Genomic DNA, 16073 nt, shown 5'->3' on the forward strand with positions numbered 1-16073 from the left:
CAAATATACACACACAAAAGTTTAAGAATATTTTTTTTAATATTAAAATATAATAAGATTTAAAACAATGAAATGATCTCGTAAATAAACATTCAAGCTTATCAACTTACTGTCAATGGACATTTTTATTGAAATTTGATACCTCAAATCTGGACTGAAAATATTAAGGAGACCAATTTTTGTCGCCTTAATCCAGCGGTCCCCATAATGCCTAGATTAATATATATATGGTCACCTTAATATCTGTAGTAGATATATATATATATATATATATATATATATATATATATAGTTTTGTAATACCGTACATGTGGGAAGAATCGTAGTCCTCAGACCAACGTTGTGGGAGGTACACCGTAAATGTGGGCAGTACGGAATCTTCCCAAAAATACGGTACCTTTATTTCATTCATTTGGTCTTCAGGGGTGATAATTTAATGTTTAAAAATCTGCCCACAATTCGCCAGCTTGGGTTGTGGGAAGAAAAAAAATATTTGGCTTGCCTCCCTTTGATATCTCTCTGCAAAATAATCATCGATTGGAACAATTTGGTCACCACTAACCCGAAGCTTGCCGGAAAAGTCCGAGTTGTTACGAATGCTGGGTCGGAACTCGTTAGCCAATTGAAACTACACGGTCATCTCCGGCACGACTCGATGTTAGAACCGCCATTTTGATAACTTTGTTGGAGATGCAGCGAGGTTGAGGTACGTTTTAAATGGTTTAATAGTTAAACATGTGAAAAGATGTCATATCTTGGCTGTAAACTTGTGTATCTCTATAGTTGTAATTTAAGGACTTCCAAAAAGTTGGTGCCAATCAATGGTGGGTCTCAATTTAAATGTTGATCGATGACTTCAACTTGCAAGGCGCCAAAAAAAAATACTGTAGTAGCCAAATTTTGTACGACAAAGTACCTATTTGATTGTGGGGCTCTTTTCAGTGTGTGTATACCACGTGATAAATTGCGTCATAAATGCTACGTCGGAAGGCAATATTTTGCTTCGAATGAAGACTTAAAACAAAGATAACTCCACTATTTCTTCACAATTTTAGATGAAACATAGCGTAGTCTATGCCTCTTACGGAGTCCCTCCTCTCATCTTTTACCAGAGTTTGATCGAAAGTTTAGTTTCTTCAAACACTTCGAAAAACCATTTCACAATAAGGCCATCTGACGGAGCACTGTCAGTTTGAAACAGGTTTCTTGAAGTGTTTGAGTAAACTAATCACCTAATCAAACTGCGGTAATAAAATCAAGGCTGGGCTCTTATAGTGGCATAGACTGCCTTTTGTTTTATTTAATTTGGTGTAGTAAAAGAGGACTTATCTTCAAAATTAGTCCAAATAATTGAACGTTGACGGATTTTTTTTAGATTTTTGATATGGCAAATCCTTCACGTACAAATTGTTAAGTATCAAAAGTGGGTAGTTGTTCCGATCAGGATTCCAGGTTAAAGCATATAACGTCTATAAAATATCATAAAAACAAGTAATATTACCAGATAATGTTATTTTATATTAGTTCCGTACACAAAAAATAAATATCCAACTTATAGTTATGAGTTTGACGGCTTTTCTTCATTTCATTCTGTCAAAACATAACGATATATACATGAAGGGCATCTGCAAGGCTTCAGGGCACAGTTTTAAATTACTTGTTTTAATGCATTAAGTGCTTGTTTAGTGCAAGATAATATTTCACTTGGTCAAATACGAATATAACTCTTTATGATCAATTTCAACCATAAAATACTTCACTTAAAAGAATATTTTTAACCCCCCCCCCATTTTTTGCACATTCCCGTTTAGACGTTAGGGATTGGAAGAATCCCGTATAACACGTCTATTATTTTAGACTACTTCAAAGTAAGTCTCTATTTTATATTTGTACATATGTAGTTGCCATAATCAGGTCTGGTCTTTCTTTAAAATGCATACCAGTAGCTAATCATTGTTTAAAATGCATACAGTACCAGCTGGGAGTAAGACTACTGGTCCCAGATACCAGTAGCTAAAGAACTTCAGCAAACATGTTATATATTACCTTTTAGGAAATGTTCTCTGAAAAAAAGTTATTGGGTAAATGAAGTAAAAACTAAAATGTAGTTCTCAAACACAATTTCAAAACCTAAAAATGCTAAATAGATAGGTGTTTTACCTTTATAAAAAATCTAATATAAACATTCCTTACTAAAGTCATAGTTTTGTTCAAATTTAATCATGTGATAAAAAGATTTTCGGAAAATACCAAGTTTTTTGCAGTTATTTTCTATTTTGAATGATAACAATAACAAAATTGGAATATAGCTAATTGTTTTTATTATTAAAATTCATTTTCAACCTAACTGAAATGGATTTTTATGTGAAGCCGATGCTAAAATGAGAATCAATTGTCATCATCATGGCAGTGTTCGACACTAACGGGGTCCCGGATCCCGAGGACACCAATTTTTCGGGAGGGACATCTAACTTCAATGTCTGGTATTCCGTCGGGACACTTAAATTTCTGACTGATAAACGCTAAATATCAATGAATAAATAGCATTTCATTAGTTAATTACCTAAATTCGGGTCCCCCTAAATTTCTTGACAGTGCCAGGGTTCGAATTTATACTCGCAAAATGCGAGCGACATTTGAAAATTGCGAGTGACTTTTATTCTGCGAGTGGCTTTTTCTAGACCACAAAATGGTAAAAGGAAAGTAGAATAAATATGAACTTAATTCCGCTACGTAGTCGAGTGTAAACAGCCTGTACCCGTTAAGTGGCATGTTTACACTACCAGTATAAGGAAGACAGTACGGAGTCACGCTCTTGTAGGTTTTCAAAAATAGAACAAATACGGAAAAGGCCGAGTTTTATCTCGAATCTTTCCGGGAAGCTCTGAGGCGTGCATAATACAAAGTTAATACGAATGACGTAATCACCTAGCTCAATCATTGGCTAAATTAAGCGCTTTCGGGCACTATATGTAAACCCCATCATCCTTTGAATATATTTCCGCCCAACTGTCAAAATGAATAGACTTCGTTGATCGATATATTTCATGGTCAGTATCCACGCTACATTTACTGTTGCTTTTTTATTTTAGATTTATTATTTTATTGTTTTTTATACATATAGACTTAATGAAATATGTAGCGTGCTTGTCGAGTGGGTATTAAATTACTCAAGATTGATTCTTTTTAATATTCATAATAGGTCTTTGGTGTTAATTTCTTCTTTAATTAGACAATATTATAAGGGAATAAAGCAAATAATAAAATTGCAAGTTGATTTTTCATTTTGCGAGTTGCCTCAAAATGCACTCGCAAAATTTTGCGAGTGCTCCTCAAAGTTAAATTCGAACCCTGAGTGCATGTGAAAATGATATTATAATTATTATTATTGGACACACCAAAGCGAAAGTATAGCTGACTTTTTGACTATAGTTACGTCATGAATCTATAAATAAACTGGTCTTTACACAGGGCGCATGCTGGTTAACGCTTCCGTTTTGTTGTTTACATTTTCAACAAGGTCAGAGGTGACAGAGATTTATTGTCGGCAAAATACTTAGTGGAATTGCTTTGCTTATGTGTCAGAACCGCTAAAAAAATGCCATCACTGGTGATACCTTTATGATACGACCTTCGAGTATTTACAATAACATTTATGGCACAAAAGACCGGCACCATACATTCAGCATTCTTTGTTAATTGGCATTCAACTGATCAGTATTTGTTAATTTTAAAGACGTATATTTTAATGCTATGATCAAATCAAAATAGAAATAAACTTTGCTAAGTTTTATTCATTATCTACAGTCAATTTATAAAATGTTACAACTTTATGGCGCGAAAATTAACATACACAATTTTTGGTCGTCTGCTCTTCCTGTATGCACTATACCTGTTGGGCAGTCTGATTGATTTATCAGCAGCTCTACTTAATATTGGCTTCAGTTTTCACAAGCCAGATGTAATATTCCTACTGTTTCTCAATGAAAAGCACCAACATCTTACAAGACCCTGAACCATGATGTATTTTATGCATATTTTCTGAAAATCTAAAAATAGTAACAACATCAAGTTTTTGTTTACATAGTATCCATCTTTGTTTTTGACTGAAAACAAAAGGAACTTAGACACTCTACTGCTTTTGAACCCAATCTACCAACTTAAAGACCCAAATATATCTTACTGCCATTGCCAGAGGTTCACAGCATGTCTGACATTCAGTGCTACTAAACTTGTCATTACATACTGCTGAAAACATGTATAATATGGTGTATACTTGAATTACAAATTGAAAAGTAAAAGACACTGTATTTGTATGTTGAATTTAATATTAAGGCCAAATAAAAAAATATTTTTTTTATTTTTTTTTTGATATATTGATTTCAGTAAAGGTTGACTCAGAAAGTAACAGAAATAAAAGTAATAAATTTTCAGGCTTATCAGTAGTTTTTAAACATGTTCCATGCTTCAAAGGTAACATTCTTTATTTGTCTGGTTAAATACTTTGACAATGATGGTTGGATTTCAACTAAGTTATGGTACACCACTCTGCTATCGTTTAATACTTTCCAGGAACGGTTTTATTTCTCTTTATGCACCCTTTTGCTTTCAATCACCCACTGTAGAATGCTAACCTCCCTGTAACATAATTACATGCAGAGTGGGGCAGAAAATTACCATATAAGCCATCAGCCAAGGAAACCCCAATGCTGTCAAGAGGACCTGGGGGTTCAGGTTTGAATAACAAGTAACATGCAGGTTTTATTGCCAAAATTTGCACACTTAAGTCTGGCATATCAATCCGAAAGTCAGTATCTGACACATTTGTATCTGACAAGAAAATATAGTTCAAGAATTCGTCTTCAGCCTGATCATAAACAATTTCATGCGGCAGTGATTTTTATTTAAATTTTCAAAACCACCTGTGGCTTTACAATTGGGAAAATAAGCGTGTTAATTCCCAAAATTGGGAAAATACAATGAACATTAAAATGGTCATTTAAAATAAACAGTAACAAAGACACCTATTCAAACTGTTTCAACTCTCTTTAATGACTGTTACTATCATCAAAACATGTAAAACATGATTTTTGTGCCAAATGATCCCTATCAATGTTGGGAAATTTTTCATAAATAATTACAAAGGATATGTTATATACTATAATGAATAACATTGGTATTTTCATCATAATATGCACTGACTCTGTTAACACCTTACATTGTTTAATCCCTTGTTTTAACTCTTTGAAATAGTCAATTGATTGATTAACAAGTTCTTAAAAATTTCAGAGACAATTTAATGGGCTTATCTTCCTCTTAAATTGGATACAAAATCTGCTGTCTTTTAAAAACTATGACTTTCACACTCATAGAGGGAATGGAATGAATATATCAATATTTTTTTTATTTTTTTTCCCAATTTCCAAATAGTAGGATTTCATCAAAATGTTTCCTTAGGCATTCATCAATAAGTAAATATACCATCATTACAATAAATAAATACAGTTGTCTACTTTCAGTTTCACTTCTCAGTTCTGTCATTTTCCGATATTGGCAATGAAGGTCAATGTCATGTATGTGAACATGTAGTTTAGGCATAACAAAGAACAGTATTGTGTATTAGTTATTTTAATCCCCTCCTGCACCGAATAATTTACTGTCACTTTTAAATTAGTAATCCTTTTGTTGACAGTGACACATGTTTTTAACACAATGATTTTAACTCTTGTTACATGCTCTCTTATTGGATGAAAAAATGGAGTTGAACCAATGAAAATCCACCTTTCACCATGATACGAATATTACATCATTGTAAGTTTCTGTGAATAGACGCAGTGCTCCAGCTAAGCATAATTAGCGTGGCGGGGCGCCCCGCTGCCCTTTTATGGCGCCCTGCTGCCTTTTCAAACGCCCCGCTTTGCCCTTTTCATTGACAGAGCCGCCTTTGATGATAAATAAAACAAATAAATTGTCCATTTGTGTCATCAAAGCAACATTGACTTCGCTGAAATTTTAACACATTGTAAATCTGTCAATCAGCGAGTATTTGGCCACTGTCCCATTAGTCAAAACATCGCAATTAGCCATAGGGTAATCCGATAATTGGGCCGTGTCATCCAATTACCAAAACATAGCCGGTAGGCGGAGCTATTGAAAGTTAACCAATCAGAATGTACATTGAGAAGAACCTGATAATATGATATACGTTCATTAAAATGAGATAGAAAAGGCGACATAATTATGAAAAATCGTGTCAAGCATTGATGAAGTTAAAAAGTAATTGTTATATGTATTGAACAAACAATGCCAGACATTTTAAACATTGATGTTTTTGAAGCAGACGGTCATAGCCATCTCGGGCCATCTGCAAGGTGGCGCTAAGAAAATCAATAACATGACGTATCACCAAATATTTAATTGGTTTTCGTGAAATGTTCATGATAAAAAATTGATTTGTAAACACAAAAAATATTTTTTTTTTTTGCTTTATGTAGAGTTTTAATACTTACAGTATTCTCCTGTTTACGATGTCAAAAAAATCTGCAAGATCGCCATTTTGTCAGAACAATTTTCCGAGTTAATTTCTCAACCTCCCATTATGTATTGGTAAAGTTTTCATCAAGGACAGTGAATTAAATGTCATTTAGTTCTTAAATGTCAGCATATTTAAAATTATTTAGCCAGAGACAAGTAAATAACAGCATAGCTGAATGTGACATTCGTACCCTATCCCGAATGTACCAAAATAATATTGACAGTTAATTTATTAGTCATTTTGATTGTTTCAAATCCTTAGCTGTCTTGGTTTTTGTTTCATTTTTAGATGCTATTTGGAGATAAACTATGTGACATTGACAAATACACTTTTGCTGAGCCAAAAATGATACATTTTTTTTATGAACATTTTATATAGTTATAGCAATCAATTTGAATGTGAATATAAACTGAGGTGTGTGTTATGGCATAGTTTTTGTATCAGGTGTTACGAAAGTATCACTTCTCCTTTAAGTCTCCCCACTTCTCCCTAAATTGACTGAAGGGAGAAGTCACTTCTCCCAAAGTTTTCAGCCTAGTGAGAGTAGGCTGAAAACTGGGAGAAGTGACTTCTCCCATTCATAACACTGTTGTTGAAAGAGTTGCGCATTGATATGCCATAGATTAAACTACGAATAAAGCATGATTTGTTACTTCTATTTAAATCACAGTTTGTTACCAATTTTGATATTACTGCACATATAGTCAGGTTATGTTTCAGAAATTAGTATGAAAATAATAAATATACAGAACTATGACTTAATAACTACATCTTTGGATATCATAACAATTAGTATTGAAAGTAGAGCTCTAGTACCAAAATATTGAACTTTGCAAGTCCCCCATTGAGGCTCATTGAATGCGCCTTAAAAGTGCCTTTTTGGACCAAGCACCCTGCCCTTTTCAAATCCTGGCTGCATGTAGGGGAAATAACTGTTTTGTTTATAATCTCATTGTCTTTTATTCTTATTTTCTTTTGAAGTTTTAGAACTCCAGATTGGAAATTTTTATTTAGAAATGGGAAAAAAGGGTACTTTTTGCCATTGGGAACATGACCGAATACCGGCTATAAATATTGCCTAAAAAACACCTGACAATTCATAATTGTATTTTTTATTCATTTCTGAGGGGAATTGATTACCAATTTTTGGGAAAATATGACTATTTTTTGGGAAAATTGGACGATTTTCGGCGAGGGGAAACAGCCGTTATTCGGCGGTAAATTTCACGAACAAAAATCACTGTGCGGGTGTCATTACACCAATTCTTCCTGACCGAAACACTGTACCTCGAAGTCAGAACATGTTGACACTAAATCAGTCTATATGTTTGAGTATAATACTATTGTATTTCAGAATTAAGACTTATGTTTTGTTAAATTTTCACAAAATTGAACTTTAACGCGTTAAAATTTCACAATAGAAATGGCAGGGGCTGTTTCACAAAGAAGTGAAAAAATCACTGCTGGCACGTGATTGCAGAGTCATTTTATCATCGTAGTCAGTTGTATTGATTCTGGTTGACTTTTGTATGAGGGTTACACCATGACTTTAATGTGTAGTAAAAAAATCTACATTAAAGTTATGTGAGCCAGAACTAAGCAGACAGTATGTTTTACATTTAAATCAACTGTGTTATTTCAGATGCCTGTGCCAGGAAAGAGAAAATCCCCAAAAGATATTGCCCTTCAGTGGGTTGAGAAAGGCGACCCAGATGGATTTTCTATAGACATGTATGGCTTTAAAGGTAACATAAATTCATCACATTCAATTATAAAATATATATCAAGTCCTATTAAGAGGGATTTTATGTTCATTGTGAAGTTTTGTGAAATCTATTGTGCTTGCTGGTATTTGCCATTTGAGCTGAAGTTGGTGTCCACAAAAGGTTATTGCATAATGAGGGTGTGTTAACAACAAGCAAAGAGAACATGTTTTTAGCTCACCTGTCACATAGTGACAAGGTGAGCTTTTGTGATCACAATTTGTCCGGCGTCCGTCCGTCAGCTGTCCGTCCGTAAACTTTTACTTTAAACGACATCTCCTCATTAACCGCTTAGCCAATTTCATCCAAACTTCACAGGAATGTTCCTTGGGTGGTCCCCTTGGAAAATTGTTCAAAGAATTGAATTCCATGCAGAACTCTGGTTGCCATGGCAACGGAAAGGAAAAACTTTAAAAATCTTCTTCTCCAAAACCACAAGGCCTAGAGCCTTAATATTTGGTATATAGCATCATCTAGTGGTCCTCTACCGAAATTATTAAAACTATCCCCCTGGGGTCAAAAATGGCCCCGCCCCGGGGGTCACTTGTTTTACATAGACTTATATAGGGAAAACTTTAAAAATATTCTTTTCAAAAACCAAAAGTAACTATATATAATTGTCTGATGAACAAGTTATTGATTTGGTGAGGCCTTGAGGTCAGGTGTCATCAGACATAACTCTACTGGTTGAAGACGAATTTTACTGCTTTTTGGACTTTTCTACCGCTCTACTGATTGTTTAAACAAGTTTATAGGCAAAATGGCAAAAATATTATTGAGAGAACTGGGCAGAAATAAATATATATTTATATGTGTGTATATATATAGAGATGGAGTGTTCATATAGCTTAACTTCATTGTGTATCATATTTGCTTGCTTGTGGGCAGAAACGCAAGTCTGCCCATTAATACAGAATATATCTTAAAGGGACTGTACACCAGATTGAAAAAAAAAGTTTTTTATGCCCCCGAAGGTGGGCATATTAAAATCGCACCGTCCGTCCGTGTGTCCGGCTCAATAACTCGTGTCCGGGCTGTAACTTTCCTTTGTATGGACAGATTTTAAAATAACTTGCCACATGTGTTCGGCATACCAAGACAACGTGTCGCGTGCAAGACCCGTGTCCCTACCTCAAGGTCACACTTAGGAGTTTATTCACAATGGAATGCTGCATGTAAGGACATAACATTAGGTTGTCGTGTCAGGGCTGTAACTTTCCCTTGTATGAACAGATTTTAAAATAACTTATCACATGTGTTCGCCACACCAAGACGACGTGTCGCGTGCAAGAACCGTGTCCCTACCTCTAAGGTCAAGGTCACACTTAGGTGTTTATTCACAATGGAGTGCTGCATATAAGAATCTAGAGTATAAGTTTTCGTGTCCGGGCTGTAACTTTCCCTTGTATGGATATATTATGAAATAACTTGCCACATGTGTTCGACATACCAAGACGACGTGTCGTGTGCAAGACCTGTGTCCCTATCTCTAAGGTCAAGGTGACACTAAGTGTTATTCACAATGGAGTGCTGCAAATTATAAGGACATAGAGTAACTTTCCCTTGTATGGATATATTTTAAAATAACTTGCCACATGTGTTCGACATACCAAAAGGACGTATTCCTTGTTAAATGAAAAAATACAAAATAACTGCTAAACTTAATAAATTGTAAACTATGTGGTACTTCAGTTAGTAAGTTTCAATGCATTCAGGGATGTAATTTGTCCGCGGAATCGCGAAATTCCGCGGATCTGATGGCCTCAGGGACCCCCCCCCCCCCCCCCCCCCCCCCCCCAAAAAAAAAAAAAAAAGTTTTTTGATGATTTAAAAACTTACTAGAGTGCTTTTGGTTGTTTATGTAGATGTTCCAATTTGCTTCACTTTGAAGTCAGAAGAACCCTCAAAAGAGCTTCTAAAAAGCCAGTTTTTCTTATACGGCAGTGTGCTTTTGACCCCCTGGCATTGTACACATCGATGCCAAGTTTATGTCAGTTTCGACAATATTCTTTTTTTCCCACTATTTTATCATATGGAGTACAGCCCCTTTAATATACAGGAAGTTTTATTTTGGCCATTTTGTTTTCCAAGATGGCTTTGTCATGCAAAAGGACCAAGGTTTTTGTGGTTACGGTACTAAAAAGCATGCAGACTATATATAAAAAAATATTTCTGAAAAATCATTGTTTCATAAGCACATTTATGACAATGACTGTTTGTTTTAGTGTTTTTGCCACTTTGTGCAAGCTGTATTTAAAAGCTGAGAAGTATTTTTACCTTGACTATTTGAAGTGATTGAAGGTGTTTCTCAGCTTAATAAAGGGCAAGTCTGGAGATTTTAAACTTAATTTTTTGTAAAGAAATAAAGTTTTAGCTACAACAAACCAAACATCTTGTTTCTTATAATAGCCTGCCCACAAGAATAACCATGAACGCAAACATTATTAACAAAAAAAGAATGGAACTTGGAAATTCCTGATTCATATCCTTTGTATATGTAGCACAATAACCATTTTCAACTAAATGGTGTTTCAACACATGTAGTGGATCACTGTCTGCAAGCTAGTTTTCGGTTGGAACAAACTGTTGAAACGCCTCCAGAGGGAAAATGGCTGTGTTTTCTTTAGCATTAAATACTCTATGATGAGGTCAAACTTGTTATTTTTTCTTCTTTTTTTTACATTTTTTTGTAAATGGCCTATAGCTTATATTTTCTTATTTCGCAGACTGCGAACAAAAATGCCCTTAGTTTATCATTTGGCATAAAAATGCTTGATTTTAAACATGTTTAAATTTCATATTGAAGTTTTTAGAAGAGCATTGGAGGACATAAAATTTATGTACTTAATATTAACATGTAAAATGTATATAGATCAAAATATGATGAATATATATATCTTTTTGAATCATATATTTGAGATATTGATTTTCAGTTAGATGTTCATGTAAAAGTGGCAAATTTCAGGCAGAGGTATAAAGACTCTTATAGGAAGGGACCGTGGTGAATTCCTCTTGCACTATACTGGAGAGAAGATTTCAGGGGACGAAGGCGAACGAAGAGAAAGACGTAAATCAACTGGATACCGTTTTTTCTTTGATAGTAATGGCCAAAAGTTATGGTAAGAAATTATTTTTGTTGCATTTTGTATAATTATGTTTTTAATGGATAGCATTCCGAATGTGAATAAGGATCTTCTATGTGCAGATTGCATCATTGGTTACATTTCATGGACCCATTTTAAAATGCAGGGCTTTTTCACCTTCTTTGCTAGGGGCGGAAATAAGGCTACTTCACAATTGGAAAAAATGGCATATTTTCCCAATTTCCAGATATTTTTTTCACAATTTCCAGATATCTTTCCCAAAAAGAAGATCTTACTTCAAAAAAATTCCATTTTGAGACATTTACGCATTTAAATTTCCCAATTTGCAGAATTTCACGTGATTAAATTTAATGAAAAGGCTAGGTCTCTTCACAATTTTTGGTGAAAAAGCCCTGAAATGTATGGCATATATATATTTGCCCTTGTACTTCCGTCAAAATATAAATTTCTGGTTGTTATCAAAACAAAAGTTGGAAAAAATCAAAGTCTGGATAATGCTTTTTACATGTAAAGCATGTCCTAATGATTCTTATATGTCCTAGATCTGCAATAAAAAAAGTTTTATGGCTTAAACCTTTACTAACTAGAAAAATACATAAAACATCATTTTTTGAAATTAAATATAAAAATCTGTGATCAATTTTTTATCAGCAGTCTTTTCTCAAAATCAATACATTTACATGTATAACAAACATAATTTTTGAGTCACAAACCTTTAACTACTTTCTAAATAATGTATATTGAAAATTAGGGATGGCAACAAGTACTCCATCGAATGTCCAAGTACTCGAGTACCAAATCACTATTTGAGTACTCGGAAAAAAATAAAATTATGTATAAAAATCACCAAATACACGATTTACACTACAAAACAATACAATACGTTTATTTCGGCTTAAACTTACAATGTTTATAGCAGTGAAAAATAACATGAAAATTTCTGAACAGAACTTAACAAAGGGATGTTATGTATAAAAAAAAACATATGCATGATATGTTAATACATTCATGTAATACATAATTGTATTAATTGTTTAATTAATTGTCAATTTACTTAATACTGTTTAAGGAAATCCCAACAACCAGAAGGCAAACTTTTGACTAATAATGAACAATTAAAGACATAAACATCTCCAAATTTGCCATATACTGGAATCTTTCTTAGAGTGGTTAAACTTCTAAAACAATAGCTTTGAATTATTTTTCTTTTGTAGTGTGGATGCATCAAAGGAGTCTGGTAGATTGGGAAGATTAGTAAATCATGGAAATAAGAAAGAAGCAAACTCCATCATGAAACATGTTGATGGGCATTTGTTCCTTTTTGCTTTAAGGTATTGTATTTGTCATAAGGCCAAATAAAAAAAAATAGGTGCGTTTCAGGTAACGTTGCCAAAAAAAATTGGGTAGGTAGGTCAGAATATTTTTTTATTTATTTTTTTTTATGTTTTGATTTCAGTAACTGTTGACTCAGAAAGTAACAAAAATAAAAGTCATCAATTTGCAGGTGTATCAGTAGCTTTTAAACATGTTCCATGCTTCAAAGGAAACATTCTTTATTTGTCTGGTTAAATACTTTGACAATGATGGTTGGATTTCAACTAAGTTATGGTACACCACTCAGCTATTATTCAAGACTTTCCAGGAACAGTTTTACTTTTCTTTATGCACCCTTTTGCTTTCAATCACCCTCTGTAGAATGCTAACCTCCCTGTAAGATAATTACATAAAGAGTGGGACAGCAAATTTACCATATAAGCCATCAGCCAAGGAAACCTCAATGCTGTCAAGAGGACCTGGGGGTTCAGGTTTGAAGAACAAGTAACATGCAGGTTTATTGCCAAAATTTGCACACTTAAGTCTGGCATATCAATCCGAAAGTCAGTATCTGACACATTTGTGTCTGACAAGAAAATATAGTTCAAGAATTGAAATATACCTGCCACACAAGCACAAACTATCTGTAATTGACCTTAAGAGTTCGGACAATCTTAAAATTTGGACATACATTATTATTTTCAAAAATAATTTATTTTAGGTACCTAATTTTCGGACACCCAAAGGACATCGATTGTTTACAGTTACTAAGTCTCACAGACCAAAATTATTGATCTTTATCGTTACAGTGCCTGGCTAGATTGCCTAACCGTATACATCACTGTGATTTGTTAGTTAGTTACTACCCATCCTAAACGGTTTATTGCCTGTTGAAAAGGATGTGTTATATATTTAATGGAGGATTAAAGAAACAACATGGGCAATCAAGAGATTAAGAAAACACAGACATGACATGTTTGTTAAATGATCCGCCAATAAACTTGGAAACTTGTACCACACTTTTAATATAGACTTTATGAAGCAATAATCGTACAGTAATACTGATTGTAACATCAATAGAACAATAAAAGTCAACACATTCAATGATACATGTAACTATTTAATGTGATGAATTAAAGTTAGAAATATAATACTTAAGTTACAATCAAAAACACCACCCAGACACATTAATCCTGCATAGCAATATCCATGCTCTCCATGAGATCCTCGTGGGTATAACTGAGTTATGTGACGTCACACAATGTGACTGTTTGATCTGAAGCCGATAAAAGGTGTTTATTCATTTCAATGCATGTATAAAATGGTGTTGAATGGGATTTTAATTAACTTGATGAATTCGGAGGACGAAAAATTAATTATTTTAAGGTATCCGAACTCTAAGGTGAAGTACGGTAAATACATTCAGAAATCCAACTCTTAATATTGTCAACTTTACGTACATATATTTTGTATCAAATGCTTTTCGTACCCAAATCACATTTTTTCAGGGGAAATCCTGAAATCCAAGTCTAATAGTGTCAACGGTACATACATTTTTAAAAAAATGCTTTTCGTACCCAAATCACATTTTTTCAGGGGAAAATTGATTATGGTCGGCGGGAAAAAATAGGGTCGGTCGGGTAACCTAAAACAAACCTATTTTTTTATTTGGCCTAAGTTATGTTGTAGAACTATTGTGTTAGCAAGACAATTTCCATATATGCCCATATTTAGAGTATACTTAACATTTAAATATCAACTAGTATATGGAACACTTTAAACAGTTAAAAAAATGTACAACTGTATATATAGAATGAGTTGACTTTAGTTATTTGAGCTCATTAAATGTTTAAAAATTCAACTGTCACCAGTGTCACTTTTGGTCTTAGTCCCACAAAACTATTGTCATAGGCTATTTGTCTGAATAATTGAGTTCTTTATGTTCTTAATAGGAGGCAATAAGAGAGTTAATCATGGTGTGGCTCAGCCCCACTACTTCTTGGCTAAGTGGCCGACCCTTAAGTGCTTAACAATGGTCAGCCTTCTTTTGATATTTAACCCTATTAGTTTGTCTGATGTCTGTCCAAATAAATGATAAAGAAAGTGCAGCCAATTGCCCATAACTTGAAAGTGCATAGACATTTACCTGCCATCTCTATATGTGTCATTTTGATGATTCTGTGTCTTGCAGAGTGATTGTTCATTGTTGATAAAAAAAACAGCTATTAACATTGTTAAAGGATGTGATTTGTCCAATTTCACAGATTTCTGTGGATATATTGGCTAGAGACCAAAAAACGTTATCTGGATGCTTTTGATTGTAACATAAAAAATATATTTTTTTAATACTTTTTTTTTTATTAGTTAAAAAAATTAACTGGTGTCTTTTGGTTTTTGCTTAATATGTTGATAGTATTGATTTACACTCCTGTTGACATGAAATTGAACTTGGGAGAACCCTCAAAAAGGCTTCTAAAAACAGTTTGGCCTCTGCTGTGTTTCAATCCCATTTGGATGCCTAAAATCATCGCAAAAAAGAGGTTTCAGCCCTTTAACTGACAGATCAATCACATCCTTTGTAATGTTATGTAACACATGGCTTATAGCCTTAATACAAAGTACAAAAGTCATTTAATCACATTTTGAAAACTAAACATGTTTCAGGAACATTAAAGCAGGAGAAGAGCTTTTGTATGACTATGGATTGAAAGATCTTCCTTGGATGAAGGTACTTATAATTAGGTAGTTATACCCCCCAAAACAAAGTTTGGGGGGGGGTATACTGGAATCGGGTTGTCCGTCTGTCTGTCTGTCCGTCTGTCCGTCCGTTTTTTTGTCCGGGATTCATCTTTGTCGTTATTGAACAAATCTTTTTCAAACTTTCAGATATTAATGGCCATGATGTAAACTTGCGCCTCTGTGAAATTGGTACGGGTCACATGACCCTGACCAGAGTTATCTCCCCTTGATGTGTTAAAGTAGGCAAAATAAGCCCTGTCCGGGATTCATCTTTGTTATTATTCAACAAATCTTTATCAAACTTTCAGAAATTAATGGCCATGTTGTAAACTTTCGCCTCTGTGAATTTGGTACAGGTCACATGACCCTGACTGGAGTTATCTCCCCTTGATGTGTTGAAGTAGGCAAAATAAGCCCTGTCCGGGATTCATCTTTGTTATTATTCAACAAATCTTTATCAAACTTTCAGAAATTAATGGCCATGTTGTAAACTTTCGCCTCTGTGAATTTGGTACAGGTCACATGACCCTGACTGGAGTTATCTCCCCTTGTAGGCAAAATTAGCTTTGTCCGGCCTAATTCCAGGGCAAACAACCTAGACATGGAGGGGTGGGGGGT

The 16073-nt window shown here is 34.1% G+C and overlaps 1 protein-coding gene across 1 annotated transcript in view; it reads left to right on the plus strand.

Moving 5' to 3' along the window:
* The first annotated feature begins 657 nt into the window (after positions 1-657).
* Positions 658-16073, plus strand: part of LOC128227385 (uncharacterized) — a 30778-nt gene continuing 15362 nt past the window's right edge. The window contains exons 1-5 of the mRNA XM_052937885.1: positions 658-706; positions 8178-8280; positions 11264-11417; positions 12617-12733; positions 15381-15444. Of these exons, the coding sequence (XP_052793845.1) occupies positions 8178-8280; positions 11264-11417; positions 12617-12733; positions 15381-15444 (438 nt within the window). The 5' untranslated portion in view covers positions 658-706. The remainder of the gene's footprint in view (positions 707-8177; positions 8281-11263; positions 11418-12616; positions 12734-15380; positions 15445-16073) is intronic.

This window comes from Mya arenaria, chromosome 3, assembly GCF_026914265.1.
Source record: "Mya arenaria isolate MELC-2E11 chromosome 3, ASM2691426v1".
NCBI classification, from domain to species: Eukaryota; Metazoa; Mollusca; class Bivalvia; order Myida; family Myidae; genus Mya; species Mya arenaria.